The sequence below is a fragment of the Notolepis coatsorum genome (genome assembly GCF_963971535.1).
Source record: "Notolepis coatsorum genome assembly, chromosome: 10".
Lineage (NCBI taxonomy): Eukaryota > Metazoa > Chordata > Actinopteri > Aulopiformes > Paralepididae > Notolepis > Notolepis coatsorum.
In genome coordinates this window covers 103,099,900-103,122,182 of record NC_140174.1, presented here as the reverse complement: position 1 = coordinate 103,122,182, position 22,283 = coordinate 103,099,900, and the positions used below count along the sequence as shown (strand labels likewise).

The window sequence follows — 22,283 nt, the reverse complement described above, 5'->3', positions numbered from 1 at the left end:
GTAATTTTCATCAGCAAGAATAACAGAAAATGTGAATTGATATTGATTACCAAGCCAGTTGGCAAGGATGGATGGATTTATGAGTCACAGGCAGCCACAAGGGTTAAAGCTACACGAAGTCTGACGTTACCAGGTAAGACAATAACAAACGTCCCCATACACCGCTATAAATCGTGTCCATTTTGGTCCGACTCTGGGTCTATATGAGCGCTCCCGGGAAAGAACGGATGTGGGTCTTTCAGTGTCTGAGTCTATCAGTTCCAACAAGCCAAACAGTTCCGGGTCCAGTGTTTCCCGGGTCTTTGTGGGTCCGGGTCTGTTTTTCCAAAAATAGACAGGTCTGGTACGGTTCGGGCAGTACATTTCCGGGTCTTTTTGTATCCGGACACAACTCTTTGGACCCGTGAAGACCTCTAATATCCACCTAACACTGCTGACTCCCACGAGAGTCACGGTGAGAACACAGTAAGTGAAAAGGTAACAGCAGCGTTCTATCTATATGCAGGACAAGCCATACAGCTCCTACAGCAGCCTAATGTCGACCATCCCTATATATACATAATGGACTCTTTGCGTCAGAAACACACATTAGGTACACAATGTTTCACTCATCTGCTGCAGCCCTAGTCCTATGACTAACATCCCCATGTCAATTTTATATACTATTCACAATAAATGTAGTCCATTATTGTCCATTAGTGACCCATAACTATCGGTGTGTGTGTGTGTGTGTGTGTGTGTGTGTGTGTGTGTGTGTGTGTGTGTGTGTGTGTGTGTGTGTGTGTGTGTGTGTGTGTGTGTGTGTGTGTGTGTGTGTGTGTGTGTGTGTGTGTGTGTGTGTGTGTGTGTGTGTGTGTGTGTGTGTGTGTGTGTGTGTGTGTGTGTGTGTGTGTGTGTGTGTGTGTGTGTGCGTGCGCGTGCGTGTGTGTGTGTGTTTCCACCCCCGCCCCCCCCTGTGCAGGCACCGACATGACCCCCAACTACGTGGACAGCAGCTACTCCAACTGGACCGTGTCTCCGTGGTGCAGCTGCAAAGCGAGCGGCAACCAGGAGGAGGAGTGCGCCAACATCCTGCGGGACTTCACCGACAACACCTGCCTGCGTGAGCCGCCACGACACGCTGATACTCCGCACGTCGGAGCATCACACATGTGTTTTGTAACCGATAGGGGCCCTCCTGACGGTCATGTAATATTGATAAGCGCGGGCCGTGTGATGCCGCAGTTACTCTTAGCTCTCTCGCGCACTACAGCCGGTCCCGCGGGGGGGGGCAGGAGTAAGGAGGGAGCCGTGAGCTTCAATCTAATGCATCTTTAATGGTTTTCCATGTCAGATTTTGTGTTTAGGCGTTTCGCGGCTCTCCGAATGACGGGCAGCTGTTGCGCGGTGCGGTGGTAGTTGAATGGAGTGCGTATAGCCGTAGCGTTGATGCTAGTGGATGTTAATTTGTAGGGAGCGGATCGGTTTTTGTCCGCTCCAGCGTTTGGCATTGCGTGGATGTGACGAACAAATCAAGGGAAGGAAGGAAGGAAGGAAGGAAGGAAGGAAGGAAGGAAGGAAGGAAGGAAGGAAGGAAGGAAGGAAGGAAGGAAGGAAGGAAGGAAGGAAGGAAGGAGGGAGGGAAGGAAGGAAGGAAGGAAGGAAGGAAGGAAGGAAGGAAGGAAGGAAGGAGGGAGGGAGGGAAGGAAGGAAGGAAGGAAGGAAGGAAGGAAGGAAGGAAGGAAGGAAGGAGGGAGGGAGGGAAGGAAGGAGGGAAGGAAGGAAGGAAGGAAGGAAGGAAGGAAGGAAGGAACGAACGAAGGAAGGAAGGAAGGAAGGAAGGAAGGAAGGAAGGAAGGAAGGAAGGAAGGAAGGAAGGAAGGAAGGAAGGAAGGAAAGAAAGAAACAAAGAAAGAAAGAAACAAAGAAAGAAGGACAAAGTAATTTGGGGATTTGTATATTGTTCAGCCACTGTGTATTATCAAGTGATTTGTAACAACAATTTGTAGTACTGAGGACAGTATTTTGGTATTTAGAAAATCAAATGATGACATTGTCAGGAGCAGCCTACATCATATACGGTCTGTACTCAGACAAGTGGAATATATAAAATTATATTCATATAATTGCATATAATATTCATATAATTGCCCATCATTTATATATATATATATGAATATTATATGCAATTATATGAATATAATGTTTTTTTTTATTATATTATACAGTATATGTTATTATATTCCACTTGTATTCCACTTATATTCCACTTGACTAAGATGGAGGGATGGATGAAAAATAAATACAATTTAATTATGTATTGAATTCATTAACCGATAGATAGATAAATGTTCTCAGTGTCACTCTCATCACTTTTCATCTGTCCTTAAGGCAACATCTAGTCAGACGTTAATACAAAAGAAACTATTTGCATGTCATTTCCACATTCAATCTTCCAGGGTTAGAGGGCTTATTGTCAGAGGGGAATTGTCATGAAAAGAGTTAGATTTGATACAAGGGAAATAATATGGGATCCTACAATACATACATATCATCTATGCATCTAATGCATAGCATGTTAGGTTTACTGTAGCACACTTTTGCACTCAAATGCAGGGAGCTTTTTCAATGTGCAACAATGTAATCAGAACTACATCACCACCACCAGCACCACTAAACCACCACCACCATCACCATCACCAACACCAATTAACACCAACACCATGACCATCACCACCACCAACACCACTACAAACACCATCACCACCATCACCATCACCACCACTACAACCACCATCACCAACACCATCACCACCACCAACACCACTACAAACACCATCACCACCATCACAACCACCACCATTACTGGTTGGTTGGTTGGTTGGTTGGTTGGTTGGTTGGTTGGTTGGTTGGTTGGTTGAACAAACTAACTAACTAACTAACTAACTACCTAACTACCTAACTAACTAACTAACTAACTAACTAACTAACTAACTAACTAACTAACTAACGAATGAACAAATGAATGAATGAATGAAACATATCCAAACAAGGCCTGAGGAGAATTTGTCTCTTAGACAGGAATAGTCAGAAACCCTCTTTGGCCACTGATTAAGTTGGAATTAAATGTTCTCAGTGTCACACTCATCACTTCACATCCGTCCTTAAGGCAACATCTAGTCAGACGTTAATACAAAAGAAACTATTTGCATGTAATTTCCACATTCAATCTTCCAGGGTTAGATGGCTTATCCCTTACAGGGGGGGACTGTCATGAAAAGGGTTTGATTTTTGATACAAGGGAAATAATATGGGATCCTACAATAAAAATACATCTAATGCATAACATGTTATGGTATAGCACACTTTTGCACTTAGCACTCAAATGCAGGGTCTCCTTCCGCGCTATCGCGACAGTGCATGTAATGTCATCAAAACTACAAGACACCATTGCCTTTAACATGTTCCATTGTGTGGGTAATGCTTTCCCACCATTTCTATAGATTGCTGGGGTACCATTTTAGCTGACTGTGCAGGATGAGGGATGAGGCAGGGAGCTGAGGAGGCGTCGTGAAAAATAACACAAAATGCAGCAGCATCTCCTCACTGCAGTCAAGAGGAACAGGAGATAAACTACTGGAGACGGAGTGGTTTTACTCCTCAATGAATAACCCCCCCCCCATAACCGCCACCATATCATCATCACCATCATCACCATGTCCACCCCCCCCCACCCAACCCCCTCCAATGTACAGTTTCTTCCCCTTCAGATGTCTATTTTTTTCTTATGATCTTATTATTATTATATAAATTTTTTCCCGTACTGTATATTTGTATGTCTTGTTGTATGTCATAAATGTCCTGATGAATTGAAAATGGAGGACCCTGATGTAAACAAGACGAAAGTCTTTTTCTGGTCTGCATCCTCGTAGCAGTTGTTTGTATTGAGCCGTACTGTATTGTACCCATTCTGCAATCTGTTAAAAAAGTTTTCAATCAATCAATCAATCAATCACCATCATCACCATCATCATGACCATCACCATCATCATCACCATCATCATCATCATCACCATCACCATCATCATGACCATCATCACCATCACTTCACCATCACCATGACCACTATCATCACCATCATCATGACCATCACCATCATCACTCTCACCATGACCACCATCATCACCATCACCATCATCATGACCATCATCACCGTCACCATCATCATGACCACCATCACCATCATCACCATCATCATCATCACCATCACCACCACCATGACCACCGTCACCATCATTATCACCCTCACCATCACTATAACCATCATCACCACCATGAACACCATCGCCACCACCATCACCACCACCATCACTACCACCACCACCACCACTACCGCCACTATCACCACTACCACCACTATCATCACCACCACCACTATCACCACCACCACCACTACCGCCACTATCACCACTGCCATCACCACCACCACTATCACCACCACCACCACCACCACTACCGCCACTATCACCACTACCACCACTATCATCACCACCACCACCACTATCACCACCACCACCACCACCACTACCGCCACTATCACCACTACCACCACTATCATCACCACCACCACCACTAGCATCACCACCACTACCACCACCACCACCACTACCGCCACTATCACCACTGCCATCACCACCACCACCACTATCACCACCACTACCGCCACTATCACCACTATCACCACCATCACCACCACCACCACTATCACCACCACCACTATCACCACCATCACTATCACCACCACCACTATCACCACCACCACCACTATCACCACCATCACCACTACCACCACCACCACTATCACCACCATCACCACTACCACCACCACCACTATCGCCACCATCACCACTACCACCACCACCACTATCACCACCACCATCACCACTACCACCACCACCACTATCACCACCACCACCACTATCACCACTATCACCACCATCACCACTATCACCACCACCACTCTCACCACAACCACCACTATCACCACCACCACCATCACCACTATCACCACCACTACCACCATCACTATCACCACTATCACCACCACTAACACCACCACCACTACCGCCACTATCACCACTATCACCACCACTACCGCCACTATCACCACCACCACTACCACCACCACCACCACTATCACCACCATCACCACCACCACTACCACCACTACCACCACCACCACTATCACCACTACCACCACCACCACTATCACCACTATCACCACCACCACCACCACTATCACCACTACCACCACCACCACTATCACCACTACCACCACCACCACCACCACTATCACCACTATCACCACCACTACCACCACCACCACCACTATCACCACCATCACCACCACCACCACTATCACCACCATCATCACCACCACCACCATCACCACCACCACCACTATCACCACTATCACCACCATCACCACCATCACCACTACCACCACCACTATCACCACCATCACCACCACTATCACCACTATCACCACCATCACTATCACCACCACTAACACCACCACTATCACCACCACTATCACCACCACCACTATCACCACCACTACCACCACCACTATCACCACTACCACCACCACTATCACCACTACCACCACCACCACCACTATCACCACCTCCACCACTATCACCACTACCTCCACCACCACCACTATCACTACTATCACCACCACCACCACTATCACCACTATCACCACCACCACCACTATCACCACCACCACTATCACCACTACGACCACCACCACCACTATCACCACCACCACCACTATCACCACTACCACCACCACTATCACCACTACCACCACCACCACCACTATCACCACCTCCACCACTATCACCACTACCACCACCACCACTATCACTACTATCACCACCACCACCACTATCACCACCACTATCACCACTACGACCACCACCACCACTATCACCACTATCACCACCACTACTATCACCACTATCGCCAAATCATATTTTGTCCACACTCTCTTCCCGTTAGTCACCCCTGCAGGTAAAAGCAATATGATCAAACAGATGGAATGATTTGACTCATGGTTGGTGAGGACCCCCCCCCCCCAAAAACAACAACAACAATAACAACAAATAATATTAACCTTGAGTCTCTCTCTACCTCCCTCTCATATCTCTCTCTTGCTCTCCCTCCCATCTCTCTCTCTTGCTCTCTTTCCATCTCCCTCTCTCTCTCCATCACCCTCCCCTCCCTGTCTCCCTTCCAGTCTGTCCCTACAGGTAGGGGCAGTGTAGGCTATGCCCAGGGGTTAGGGGGAGAACTCATCCAGAGTCATTAAGAAAATGGAATTGCTGTCGGCAACAAGCTTAATCACTCAGTGGAACATTTGGGTGCAGTAAAGCAGCCTCTGTGGAGGCCCTGCAGCCAACAATGTTGATTTATGACTGTATTCCTCATCTTATCACGTCTGTGGTGGGGGGGTCTCTGGGGGTAGTATAACTAGCTCTAGCCCAGTCCTTAGCAGACGGATAAAATCACATGTCTCAGCAGCATACTACTTCATAAGGTCATCATTGCTAAAATGAACATTGTTTGGCTTTGACGATAGGCTTTGTGCTCTCTGTGCCTTTGTTATTCATCCTACGTCTATTACCCAAAGCAACAGAATGAGGCAGGTGTGCATTTATGGGTGTTGCATTGTGTGAGTGCGTGTGTAAGTGCTAGAAGAGTGTGTGTGTGTGTGTGTGTCCATACAATTATGCATGTGTAGCCTCCATATCTCCCATTTGTCCGTCTGTGTGTGGAAGGAGAAATGCCATTTCTCTTTTGTTTTGGAACACTGGGAATCTGATCAGTCATATAAATCTATTCAAAGTCATCTCTGTGCACTGACCTTATAATGGAGGCTGTTGCCAAGCAATTGCATGCCTTGCCTTCTCTCTGGCTGAACAACGAGAAACAAACCCAGCGTTTTAAATGGATGAGCAGTGTAAAGGTATTCGGTCCCTCTAGTGCACCCTATCTAGCAGTGTAAAGGTATTCAGTCCCTCTAGTGCACCCTATCTAGCAGTGTAAAGGTATTCAGTCCCTCTAGTGCACCCTATCTAGCAGTGGAAAGCTATTCAGTCCCTCTAGTTCACCCTATCTAGCAGTGTAAAGGTATTCAGTCCCTCTAGTGCACCCTATCTAGCAGTGTAAAGGTATTCAGTCCCTCTAGTGCACCCTATCTATAGTAGCAGTGTAAAGGTATTCAGTCACTCTAGTGCACCCTATCTAGCAGTGGAAAGGTATTCAGTCCCTCTAGTCACGTGCACCCTATCTAGCAGGAAAGCTGATTGAAGACTAATTTATCACAAACATGCATACACAGACACATGCACGTGTGCACACACATGCACACACACACACACACATACTGTACAAATAGATAGTTACTGATACATATTGTAAATTTTTATTTTACATAAAAAATCAAAACACAGATTGATGCTAACGTTTGCTGTTGTTTTCAGGTCTTTCAAAATATGGCTTTTTAAAGTTAGCAGTTTGTCCAAATGTTCAAGTTTTCAAGTTTCAAATTTCTTTATTAGTTGTCATACAGAAGTACAGAATACTTTTATACAAAATGCTTCTTTCTGTTACGCTCCAGAGACTGTGCTAGGCAAAAATAGATAAGTATAAAATAAGTATAGCAAGTATAAATGGTGTAGTATATCAACCCTAACCCCAAAAATGCCTTACAACAACAGTATAGACCTTTCTTGCATTTCATATCCATTTCACCTTAAATGTATAATATGTAATGTAGTCAAACAGTGTATAATGCAAGCTATTATAGTAACTTATACTGTGTATTTCTCCAGACCTCACATGGCAGAGCCTAAGGTGTGGTCAGCACTACCAGCCCCTTCACTATCACCTCTCAACTCCAACACACATATCAGACCAGAACAAAACATTTAAACAACGTTTCACAGTTGTAACTTTGTTAAAATATTTGGTCAAATTTATTTTCCCCCCTCTGGGCTTAAAGGGTATAACATGTACATTTAGGGTACATTTATGTGGATTGTAAATTAGGATAAATGGTGATTAATCAATGTGATCAGTGCATATTTTGCATTATATCATAGTTCATGGTTACTTGTGTTAGCCTAGTAGACAACACATTTGTAAATGTTTTGTTTGAATAATAGCATCCTTTTCACCAAATATCACTGTTGTCCCCTTCGCTGTTTGGTCCACATTTAGATGCTAGCAGCAGGCTTTCGGACAGGTATTTAAGCTAAATGACAACACATATAAAATGTTTAGTTCGAAATGTGTAATTCCCATTGGATTCCTGCTTTATAGTGATAAATAAATGTTTGCTTCAGTCTTGTTAAAGGAACACGCCAACTTTTGGGGAAATTAGCTTATTTGCCATCTACCCTGGAGTTAGACATGCAGATACATATCCTTTTCTTCTCTGTGCATGCATTAAGCTTAGGGAATAGCCACACCATTAGCCTAGCTTAACGTAATTTACTGGAAGTAGGTGTGCCAGTGTAGCCTAGTTCCCAACAGTCGCGAAATACAGAATTAGAAATGTTTGTCTTCTAAGCAGATATATACTTTTGAGGTGATGAAATCACTGCACCCAGGCAGCAGTGGTTTGGCAAAAAAAATCTGGGTATATATCTGCTTAGAAAACGAAAATGTAAAAAAAAAATATATATATCTCTCCACGTAGTAAATACACAGGTCACAACATGTTTACAGAAACGTTTTGGAGTTGTATTTGGAATGTATTTCATGACTGTTGGGAACTAGGCTACACTGGCACACCTACTTCCAGTGTATGACGCTAAGCTGTTCCCTAAGCCCAATGCATGCACAGAGAAGAAAAGGCTATGTATCTGCTTGTCTAACTCCAGGGTAGATGGTGTAGTATCGGATAAAGATACTAGGTACCCGCGTTGTTGTCAAACCAGAAGTATACTCTTGTTAAGAATGGGATGTCCAGACAGGCGCTCCTGATGTTTCTTGCAAGTTTATTAACAAAAGCACACAATGGCTGCTTCTTAAAAACACTTGCTGTCACTCAAAAACACTGGATGTATACAACAATTCAAGGTCTGAATCGGCGTTCTCCAAACTAATCTAACAAAAATGTCCGCTGATCGTATCCCGTTTTTGGCAACGTGGATATAACTCATTCTTCATCGATGGGGCAGTCCGTTCTACGTATTCTTCTTCGTCTTCATCATCTTCTCTTTCATCTCTGATCTCTTCCCTAGTGTCTTGATGGCCCTGTATTTATAGCAGGCCTGGGTCCAGCTGATGACATCACAGCTAGTGACATCATAACAGGTTTTCCTCCAATCCACAAAGAGTTAGTTTTCAGTTTGAAAATGTAGGTGTGGCTTATCGCCAACTGCCCTGCTGAAGACAGTATTTCTTTCCAACTCATTTTAAGACTAAATCATTGTTACTATTACATTTACTACACATGATATATGAATATTAAGGTACTTCTCTCAAGGACACACATTTCAACATAACACATTACTTCTTTTGTCCCAGAGTAAACCACCAAGCTGACATTCACATGAGTTATTTCCAATTCAGAGTATCAAGATCTATATTACCTTATTTGACTTATTCATTAAACTTATTTACCTAGATTTCTTTAAAACAGAGCTTTTCTAAGTAATTATCTTAAATGATACTAATTCAACCAGTTACAATTGATACTCAAACTTAATTATTTTACACAATAGTTTTGCACTTGACCTCCCTTAATCCTGTACATTTGGCTATAAACCACTCCAAGTTTACTATCAAAATGTTTCCCTGGTTAAACACATCATTTCTGTGATAATTGTAGTTTAATCTGGTTTAAATTGAATATAGAAAAATAAAAAAATAAAATTTTCACAATTTCTTTATTTTCCCTTTTCAACATGAAACAAGACAACACAATACAGTAACAATACTAATAAACAAGACATCACGGGACAATAACAGTAATAATAATAACGACAATGACAAGACCATCAGTTAAATCAGAGTAATGAAAAGTAAAATAGTCATGTATAAATTAAATATATAAATTAATAATACCTATATATATGTACCATAAGGCGAGATTGCCTGAGCACCCATCATCTCCAGTATCGACAACCAAGGTCCCCACCCCGTGAGGACCCCAAGTCCTAATTACTAAACATTATCTCCCTCCTCCTCCTGTCTATCTTTGGGCCCCAGCAGAAGTTTGAGCTTTTCACACATCTGAGAGAAACAGCTGTGAGCCTGCTTGTATGCAAATGCTTTGGTCTCCGTTCCCAGTTACTCACTGCATTTTCTGATTCTTGACTCTTAGTTACAGAATAAGTTATTCTTAAAAGATTTATATATACTTTTTCCCACATAATACTTTGAAGATGTAATGCTTTAAGTTACTTTTTTAAAAGGCTTGATTCAACCAGAAGTTTTATTTCATGATTATATTTTAAGTGATTTTCAAGAGCAGCCTACCTGCTCACACAACACTGTGTTGATATAGCTGTTTATCACGTATATATGTGATTTGAATGTTAACACCGTCTTTGGCCGAATCATTGTTTGCGTCTTTGGGGGTGAATCATGTCCCTGTAAAAATACATTTAAAAACATATTTTCATCATAGAATATGCATTCTTAACACTTTCAGTGCCCAGCAGGGGGCGCACGATTTAGTGCTTGAATGCCCACCATCCACTTCAATGTTAGCGTTAATATCGCCTAATCTATGTTTTAAATTATGTGTCTAATCTGCCCGTCGCTTATCAATGACTAATTTTCCAGTCAACATTGTCGAAGCGGATTGTTTTTTTATAGGTTCATTTCCGTTTTATAGCATCTTGAAAAGCCCTCGTTTTCAAGGAAAATAAAAAGATTCCATAATAAACGGAATGTTCTAGAATACACAAAAAACTTTCTCATTTTTCGGCCTATTTATGAATCGTTTTCAAATAAACGCTAGATTATCGATAGTATATGTGTACGTATGCACGCTGGGGCCGCAATCTGATATCTGATCTGATATATTTCCTGATCGCTCGCACAGCCAAACAGCCATATGACACATAGGGGAAAAGCTTATATCTCTGTGAAAACAGGTCTGATTATCCTAAGACTGGTAAAATAGATTCCTTACCTGAGATCAGATGGTATCCAAAAAGATTATTCCAATTCCTGATTTCCATTCCAAAAATCAATCCTTTTATTGATCCAACGCGTATACTGTAAAACACATATTACACGCTGTTCGGAGGCTCCACAATGACTGGGATCATCTCCGGTTACATGCGTGAGAAGTAAAATGTGGATTCCGGAATTTTTTTTTCTCATCCATTTTCATTGAGTCCATTCAAAAAGGGTGCATTACCATCTGGGAGACGATAGGGAGCGCTTTTTTCACATCTGAGCTCCTGGTGGGGCTGGTTTCCCAACGGTAGACTCGGTTGATGAAATATGAATTCAGATCGCTAATAAAACAAAAATCACGCTAATTATCGTGGTGGGCATTCAGGGGGCGGGCTGCTAACACGTGTTATGTCGTGGCTGGCATTCAAAGTGTTAATAATAACACTTGGTCTTCTTTAGTATAAACAGTTTCTCCACCAGATTTACTTTTAACACATCATTTGAAGATGTACTGTTTTTGACGTTATTTCTTGAAGACTTTCTTTACTCAAACCTTAAGTTATATTTCACTTGGTCTTGTTGACACAGCTGGGACCATTTTGGTTCTCAGCCACCATATATCTTAATTTCACATCCTGGCCTGAAACTCCTCACTGACCTGACCAACTGGTCTCTTTGTTGGCAAAATCTTTGAGGCTCCTCGGCGTGTGAACTTTTAATCAAGAAATTCAAATAGCCTACTGTTCTACATTTAGTTGCTTAGGTCACCAAACTTGTATCATTACCTTCCCGTTGTCTTTGTAGACACAGCTGCCTTGCATGGCCACAAACAACTGGTCCCCTTTAATGTTTTCCTAGTTAAGGTCACTAGAGGATTTTCTCTAAATGGCTTCCTCCTGAATTCCAAATTGGGAGTTAATATGTATAATTTAACAGCCAAATTATACTACAATGGCAAAACATTTGCATGCATGCACACACACACACACACAAATACATTAACCCCCTCTTAAGTGTTGTGTTGTGTGTTCTCTGTATGGGCTGATTTATTTGCTTTTAAAAGATCCATCTCTGTGTGCCGCTGCCAGATGCGTACTGGCAAACAAATAGACTCGTCAACTGGAGAGCGGACATTGTGCCACTATTCTTTTGACCAAATTGACCAAAATTGGCCACTGTGAAATAAAAGCATTCTTTTTGTAAGGCGTACTTTAGAGTCAAGGACAACCACGGTTGTGTTCTCACAGGACTCAGAAATAAAAGGGACAACGCGTGACTATTCAAGTTCAAGTTCAAGTTCTTTAATAGTTGTCATACAGAAGTACAGAATACTTTCATACAAAATGCTTCTTACTGTTACGCTCCAGAGACTGTGCTAGACAAGATAGTATCATTGTACTCCTATTTCTCTGACATACAAAACAGCCTAAACAAAGCCTGAACAATTAAATATAAAATGTAACATCAGTGATTGTAATAGAAAGACATCAATAGGGGGCGGTTAGGTGGCGTAGCGGAGATTGCGTTCGTCACCAACCCCGGAGCTGTGAGCTGGATTCGCCTGTTTGAATCCAGCTCACAGCTCCGGTTCACACTAATACAATTGGCTGTATTAGAGGGTGGGAGAAGCTGGCGGGGTGGGTCCGGGTCGCTGTAAACAGCAACTCCTACAGTTCGGTCGGGGCGCCTGCTAAGCGCGGATAGGACCTGAGTGGGATAGTGTGATCCTTCCACACGCTACGCCCTCTCAGGGAGGATCCGCGCTGCCAGGTGAAAAGAAGCGGTTGATTGGCTGGACGTGTGTCGGAGGAAGCACGTGGTAGCCTCCACTCTCCCAGATGATCTGACTGTGGGGGGTAAGTGCGCAGCGACCAGGAAGGGGATTGGGAATTGGCATACGACTAACATTGGGATGGGAGAAAATCGGAGGAAAATGGAGGGGGGAAAAGATATATAATAAAAAAATAAAAAAAGGCATCAATAGATATCACTAGGATATAATGACTTATCGGCTTTCCAACTTAAGAGGCCACCTGAGTTCCATATCACACAACAACAAATGATTAAGATTGCTGTTGTTGATTTAAGCTCAGTGGAACATTGCTTCCGACTGACGAAGCAGAAAGCGTCTGGCTCTCTCCCCTGCTCCCCATGTCGCCCCAGATTGGGCAGAGTACCAAGAAGCTGACTTAGAGCGGTCTGCCTGCTAGCTGGCTCCTTGCTGGGACAGGACTCAAAAACAAATGACTCTATATCTCTGTCCCTGCAGGAAATGCCATTCAGGCCTTTGGTTACGGGGCGGACAACGTGCAGCGCAGAGATGAGGCCGTCCCGGGCCCCTCTGCGACGGTGAAGGCTGGGCTGGATGGGTCGGTGAGCACCTCGGAGCCTCCCTACAGCCCCAACGACATCCAGCCGGGTGACGAGGCACCGGCCAAGGTAACGGATCACCGCGTTTGGTGTCGCGCTGTGTTCACCTTTACCAGAAGTCCCATTTCTGCATGGAACACTGTATATGTACATGTACCTCTGTCACGAGTCTCTGTTTGTTGGTTTGTCTTGGAAGCAGTGAGCAGGTGTTTATAGGGAGGTGTAGTCTGACCGTCACTTTAGTTTTCCCGCGCGGTCCACCCGTATAGGGATTTATCATTGGGAAAATGTATTATCGGCTATTGTAATAATTCTGCCTCATGGACATTGGCAAGCTTTCCATTTTTGCACAAAATGAGTTCCCTTCTATCACTAACATTATTGTTTAAGCATTTTTGGTTGAAATAAAGTTAGTTATAAGGTTTTTAAGTCGTTAAAAAAAGAACTACACTTACCAGTAGCCTGTCGTTCAGTGCTGTCACATAATACACGTCATGGACATTGACAGAGTGAAGTGTAGTTCCTCAGTGAATGAAAACAAAAACGTTGTTATTTTTCTACCTTTACGATTAATTGCGAATTTTTTCATGTTGAGCTATAGAGTGTGGATGAATACACAGAAAGGTGGCTCGGGAGGTAGAGCAGTCGTCTGGCATCTGTCGATGTGTCCTTGAGCAAGACACTTAACCCCTAATTGATCCAGATGAGCAGGTTGGCACCTTGCATGGTTGCCTCCGCCGTCGGTGTGTGAATGTGTGAGTGAATGTGTGAGTGAATGGGTAAAAATGTGAGTAACAAATTGTAAAGCGCTTTGGATAAAAGAGCTATATAAAAAAGCAGCCATTTACCATTTACCAAAGGTACACCATGCCAATGTTCATGCTTTATTTGTTTTAAACGAGACGATTTAGAAATGTGTCCATTGGAAATACATTGCAATTTCAAGAGGGGTGGACCACGCGGGAAACAGCAATGACTTCAGTAAGAGTAATGAGTAACCACTACACCTCCCTATACAGAGGCATTAAATAGGACACACTGCTGTGTTTATTCATTTATATATCATACTTTAGCGCGGATGTTTCCTTACATTAAAAAAAGAAATTAAATGTTTTTGTTCTACGAAGCATCAAAACCAGAAATGTTGTTTTCATATAACAATATTCAGTATATTGCACTCGTGCAACTCCGGCTGTAAGAAATAGACAAAGATTTCCAAGAGTGTGATCCCAAGGCAAAAATGTGAACATATATAATTTGACGATCGCTTTATATGTTTTATGAAACTACAGTAATGGTAGAGGGAAAATATGATAATATCGCCTATCCAGCCCAAATCACAGACATGCCTATTCACATTCACATCGCTATACGCTTGCAAATTGAAACAGACTCTTTATGATAAGACCACATACGCTACACCCAAGATGATGACATTTGGTTGAAACATTATATTTATGACTCAATGAAAGAGCAGGGGGGGGGTCTGCCATTTTAATCTGGATTAGGGGTTCTAAAATACTGGCCCAGGGCCTGTTCTCGGCTGAGTTCCGTCAACTCTGCTATGGCTAAGTTCAGCGTCTGGAACAGAAACAGGGGGGTTATTATTAACATTTTTCATGCACATTTCTGCATATTTTAGTGAATTATGAAAATTGCAGAACCATATTGTCTACATTAGTGGTGGTATATTCCATCCAGTCTCCCAAGACTCTCCCTCTGCTTCTCCATCTATCTGTTCCTCTCTCCCTGTTCCTCTCTCCCTGTATGTCTCCCTGTATGTCTGTCTGTCTGTCTGTCTGTCTGTCTGTCTGTCTGTCTGTCTGTCTGTCTGTCTGTCTGTCTGTCTGTCTGTCTGTCTGTCTGTTTGTCTGTCTGTCTGTCTCTCTCTATCTCTCTCTCTCTCTCTCTCTCTCTCTCTCTCTCTCTCTCTCTCTCTCTCTCTCTCTCTCTCTCTCTCTCTCTCTCTCTCTCTCTCTGTTCCTCCCTCTGTCTGTCTCTCTCTCTCTCTCTCTCTCTCTCTCTCTCTCTCTCTCTCTCTCTCTCTCTCTCTCTCTCTCTCTCTCTCTCTCTCTCTCTCTCTCTCTCTCTCTCTCTCTCTCTCTCTCTGCCTCTCCATCTCTATTATATCTTCAACAAATGTAACATCACTGAACCGGGTACAAAAATAGCACTCCAAATGCAGGTTGTTGTGTTCTGTACCAGCTGATGAATTTGATTAGTTCCCAATATGAAATATCACTCTGTTTCACAGGTATGTTGTTAACATGCCGTGCACCCTTCCAGTCTAAGACTAAATTATGTTTTTCTCCTCTGTGACAGACCCAGTTACCAGGCTTGACTGAATCAGACGCTGTAGCAGAAAGCTGTACTTTGTATAAGAAGTCTGCTTCTGCTGCTGTTGTTGATTCTATTATTGTTAGCCAATACCTATTTTAATGACTATTCCAGGGATGCATTTAGGCCGTGTAGCGTGTGATGTTTATGAATGCAAATGTCCATGTCTGATGCCAATTGAATGACTCCCATTAAGACCTCCTGTTCTCGGTAATTCGAGGGGCTTTCAGAGCCATTAAATGGTCACCTTTACAACCCGCTGCTATTGTCTTACACACACACAGACAGACAAACACGCACACACAGACACACACAGACACACACAGACACACACAAAAACACGTTTCTCCACTCATTGTGGAGAAGCTAGCAAGTCAAAAGCTTAAAAATGCTGCAAAGGGAAGAATAAATGAACAAGCATTACAGATAACAATAACAGTGTGTATTTTGGGGAGGGAGAGGGGGTCAGAGAGGCGGGATCGGGGGTGTTATAAAGAAAGAGAGTGCTGTGGGGGAGGGGGGGGGTGCGGATAGTGGAATTGCTTTCTCCAAAGGTTCTGTGTGTATGTCAGTATTGATGCACCACTCTGTGCCTGTCTGGCTGCGATGCGGTGCTTAATTTATTGTAAAAATGGTAATTAGGAAGCAATAAGACGTGCGATTACTCAAGCAGGAAGTTTATAATTAGAGAGGGAGCCAGTGGGGACAGTTTGGGCGGCCCTTCGCTCTCAGGCAACTATGCTCAGCAATTAAAACTTGTCAAACTTCCATGGCAGATAGACTGGGGAGGCTTGTTGTTGTTGTTGTAGTTGTTGTTGTTGTTGTTGTTGTTGTTGTTGTTGTTGTTGTTGTTGTGTTGGTGATGTGAGTTTTCTTGGCAACTGTGGTTGGCCAAAGCTGTAAATCGAATCATGGCCTGCGAGGACCGCAGACACCACACCCCACACACAGATATTATGCCCCCCCCACACACACACACACACACACACGCACACACGCACACACACACACACACACACACACACACACACACACACACACACACACACACACACACACACACACACACACACACACACACACACACACACACACACACACACAGGTTCAGGTTGGATGGATGGATGGAGGATTCGTTTGATGGATAGTACGATATGTTCAGTATGCATGTACTGTACTGTGTGGATACAATTACCCAGGGAGACACATAAGAACAGGCGAGCTGTGCCTAAGCCTTTCCATATCACAGCACTCCGATAGAAGTACAAACACATCTTAATTACATGTCTATTCCAAATGTCATTGCCAAATGTTGAAGACTTTATCCTCTGCTTAGTCAGTAAGCATGCCATGTGCAAGGCAGCGTCCTTTGAGTATTGCAAATCAGAGCGCTCGCTATTATAACTCCCACTGTTTGTATATGTACTGTATGGAGAGATCCGTATACCGTCGTGCTTCTGCCGAGTTTGACTGAGGAAATTACAAACTCACGATGTCTCATCGGTATTCCCAGTGTAGGTAGTGGTACTGTACGAGTCTCACAGATAGAAATTGGGTTTTTCATCTTATAATACAGCGCAATGATGATTTGAATTCCAATGCCCTCCGTTAACAGATTCTTAGATGAAATAGAGCTACTGTAAAGGACACACTTAATTTGAGCGTTTGGCGGTTTGCGCATGTAATCCAAACGGTCCAATTGTATGAAAAAATTTGCCTGCCATGTGTTGATTTTCAGCTCAATGTAATTGATTACGGACAAAAAAGTACCAAATGCAGGATTATTCATCTGTGCCAGTTTTGACAAAAGCGCCAATCAATAGTTAAGTTAAGGGGAGTACCACAGGTAAATCCTTTAATCTTAGAATGGAACTGTACACGTTGAATATGGCAAAAAAATTTACTTTTGTATTGTGACTTTTATTTTACTCATACTCAAATTGTTCCTGGACTTCAAAAAAGCCTTTGACTCCGTCAGTCACCAGGTCCTCCTATCCAAATTATCACATTTTAATTTCCCCCCAGAGGCTATCCAGTGGTTTAGCTCATATTTATCCAACAGGGAACTGTGTTAATGGTATCAAGTCTCCTTACCACACTTTCTCAGTTGGTGTCCCCCAGGGATCAATACTAGGACCAATTCTGTTCTCACTGTTTATAAATGATCTACCTGATGTGTGTAACAGTGTACATGTCCAGATGTATGCAGATGATGCTGTTATATTTACCCATGGCAAAAGCTATGCAGAGGTATCAACGGACTTAACTTCTGTCTTGACCAGTGTTCAGGACTGGCTCAGACTATTGTCTGCTTTTGAATGCAAAAAAGACAGTCTGCATGGCTTTTTCAAAAATATCAGTTGTGTTAGAGTCCTCAAATGTGTTTCTGGGCGGGGAGGAACTTGAACTTGTGTCAGAGTTCAAGTACCTCGGGGTCATGCTAGACTCATCCTTAACCTTCAAAAAACATGTGAAGAAAGTTACAAACGCAATCAAATTCAACCTTCAAAACTTCAAACATATTAGACCCTTTCTATTAGACAGTCAGTGCTGCTAGATCCTATCTTCACTGCATGATTCTATCACACATTGAGTACTGCTTCACACTCTGAGGGAATTCATAGAAAGGAAGCCCGATAGAGGAATCCGCACTAGGGCAACCACTAGAGAGGATTGCGAAGTGCCCGGCCGGCAAACCACCTTTGGTAAAAACACCCTCTCAGTCCAGGGCTGTTTAATCTGGAATGATCTACCATTGACCATACGAGATTGTACATAATTTCCATCTTTTAAGTTCAATAAATAAAAAAAAAGTTACTTGACAATGACAACCAAACCTGTGACCATGTATAGTCAAATAGTATAGTAGTGCACTCTGACAACATCCTACAACTTTATACCTTGTACTTTGTTTTTTTGTTTTTTGTTTAGTGCTGTCAGGCGATTAAAAAATGTATCTAATTAATTACAGGATTTGTAATTAATTAATCTAATTAATTGCATTTTAATCGCATAACCATTTCAGGCCTGATATTCTATATTCTATAATCATATTTCAAATGGCATGTGTCCGGATGGCAGAATTCAGTACTGTATCTACAAAACCTTCTGTTTAATAATCTTCAATTTATTCATTTGCTTAGACTTTTCAGGTCTGGTCAATGTTAGCATGGTGTTATTCACAGTCAAATATAAAAAAAAGATTATTGATATTCTCATTTGGTTCATTACAATTTACTCAAGCCTAGTAACAGACACAGTATTTCTGACACTGGGAATACATTCCCTGAGATCCATAGATGTCCCTAGAATCAGATACCAAGAACATGCAAGTCTGTAAATGTGTATTCTACGTTATTATAGAATGAAATATTATGAAATTTAAAAATATTTGAAAAAAAAGAAAAAAAATTGTTATTAATTTTGAGTTAATTTTTATAACGTGATAATTTGCTGCGTAATTAATTCTAATTAACGCGATAAACTGACAGCCCTAGTTTTTATGCTTTGTCTCATAGCATGATATGCTTCACTGCCTGCCTGTTTAGTTTTTATGTTTTGTGTGGCAGTGGAGGCTGCTGACCAAATTTTTAGGTGAAGCACAAATTATTATATTATATTATATATTAAATTATATTTTTTAAACATCCCCAACGCTGCAACACCCCCATTCCTCCCAGGTGTCAGGCTCCTCATTCGCTTCCATTCATTTTGGGGACCATGTTTAAATATCATACTTGTCATACTGAAGTATAAACAAACTATACTGCTGTGACGATTTCAATAACACAGACCATTCTGAGTCAATGGTATGCAAAACTGTACATTGGAATATCTAACATGTATTTACCACCTTCCTCTGCACGAGGCCACATATGGGTTTTATGTAACACAAGGACAATGAATGAATGAATGAATGAATGAATGAATGAATGAATGAATGAATGAATGAGAGAGAGAGACAGAGAGAGACCACGGCGGGTTTATATTAACACAACAGAACTGAATGAGAGAGAGAGAGAGAGAGTGTGTGTGTGTGTGTGTGTGTGTGTGTGTGTGTGTGTGTGTGTGTGTGTGTGTGTGTGTGTGTGTGTGTGTGTGTGTGTGTGTGTGTGTGTGTGTGTGTGTATGTGTGTGTGTGTAATAACAAGCATACTATAATCACAGGTGTATTATGGTGCAGTGCAGGGTCCATGTGTGTGGCTTGTGTCCAATAACAATAGTCCATGTATCTTTTGTGTGTGCGTGTGTTTAAGACTGTGGTCTTTGATAATGAGAATGTTATAGTTCTTCTTTCTACACATGAATGAATGAATGAATGAATGAATGAATGAATGAATGAATGAATGAATGAATGAATGAATGAATGAATGAATGAATGAATGAATGAATGAATGAATGAAAGAATGAATGAATGAATGAATGAATGAATGAATGAATGAATGAATGAATGAAAACTTTATTTAAGAGATTGCAGAATGGGTACAATACAGTACGGCTCAATACACACAATTGTTAAGGGGATGCAGACCAGAGAAAGACTTTCGTCTTGTTTACATCAATTCAGTGCCACATACACACAGTCCTCATATCCCTCCTAGTTACACACAGTCATCATTATCCCTCCCATACAATACGCACAACACAACAGACTAACTCGTCTTGCTCAATACTTGTTTATGAGTTTTAAGAGACAGCACTGTAATCTCTCTCAACCAAAGCTCTACTAGTTAACAAAGATCTCCACCTTGCTATCTGAAACACTGACACCATTATCAACCTAATAATATCAACCTGATAATATTGAAACATTATCAATATAACGTTAGCTACCAACTTTAGCAGGGCTCCTAATAACACAAGATACATTTCACTATGAATTGAAAATGGGGGACCCTGATGTAAACAAGACGAAAGTCTTTATCTGGTCTGCATCTCCTTAATAATTATGTGTATTGAGCCGTACTGTATATTGTACCCATTCTGCAATCTGTTAAATAAAGTTTTCATTCATTCATGCCTTTTGAAAAGTGACATGGTCGATGTAGGAGTTATGATGCGGTTTCAATTCGGTTACAGTAACGTTACACAAACTGACATTCTAAAGCCAAGAAGACACTTACCCATAAAGACTGTATCTCGATCGATCTCATCTATCGTTGAATAGTGCAGCTTCTCCATGTGACGAGTCCGACTCGAGCCGCGTGCATTAATCCCATGGGAAATGTAAACAATATAGCATCGCGAGCCAGCTTGTTGCATCAAATTGATGTTTGGCTTTTGTCTCCCGAGTGAAGTTAGAACTACTACACTTCGGCTGGTCCAGGCTAAGCACTGCAGGCTTTCGTTTTACAACAACTGAGATAAAAAAATATATATATATATATCATCAAACAGCAGTCTTTTGTGATCTAATCGATCCTTCATTTGCGTGAGGATGCTGTCGAAATCCACTATTCTGTTGATGCGTGACACACGTTCCATTTTCGGGACTCCGACTCCCGACAGGTGGTCACTCAGACAGTCACCCAAGCGATTCACCCAAATAAAGTTTTCATTCATTCATTCATTTGCTGTCTCGTTATAACACCATGAACCATGACAAGCTTAATTATGTTAGTTAGCATCCAAGCTAGCGTGATAACATTAGTAGTTATTATCATCCAAGCTAGAAACTGCTAGGCTGCCTGCTTATACCTGCAATAATGTTGTCATCCTCCTGGACAGATAGACTTGTTAAATCATAATATCCACAGGTGTGTTGTGCTGGTCCTCAGTAAATGTCCCGCCGCGAAAAATAAGTTGCTATTAAAGTGCTAAATGTTAGATACACTAATATAGAGGTTTCGAACGTGGCTGCTCTCAGTGCTCTGTTAATAAAATTTTCAATCAATCAATCCCGCGAGGGGAGAAACAACTGTGTAGCTACAGAGCTGCAGACGTAGGAGCCATACTCTGATTGGATTTGCAAGGCTGCCAATCATTAAATCCTCCATTCAATGGCAAGAGTTTAACTGCACAGACCGTGCTTAGATGACATTAATAGCCTATTTTGATTGGCTATTATTTATTATTTATTTAACAATGGGTCAACCTGTGCAGATATTCTGCACGAATAATTACTGCAGGCAATACTGCAGTGCAGGCCTGCTCAGAGCTGTACATTTTGGCCATTTTTGAAGAAAAAAAAATTCACTGGCATTTTTTTTTACAGAGGAATACATTTATAATAAAAAAAAAATAATAATAATAAAAAAAAAAAAAAAAAAAATATATATATATATATGTATATATATGTATATGTAAATTAATAATAATTATGAATTATGAGTGAATTTGTATTTCAGAGAAACCTCCACTGTTGTGTGGGGACTGCGGATGAAAACTAG

General features: G+C 41.9%; 1 protein-coding gene across 1 annotated transcript in view; it reads left to right on the top strand.

The window, feature by feature from the left end:
* LOC311235315 (GDNF family receptor alpha-2-like) overlaps window positions 1–22,283 on the top strand; it is a 257,806-nt gene that overhangs the window by 225,677 nt on the left and 9,846 nt on the right. The window contains exons 6-7 of the mRNA XM_084322740.1: window positions 962–1,102; window positions 13,457–13,626. Coding sequence (XP_084178866.1) covers window positions 962–1,102; window positions 13,457–13,626 — 311 coding nt within the window. The remainder of the gene's footprint in view (window positions 1–961; window positions 1,103–13,456; window positions 13,627–22,283) is intronic.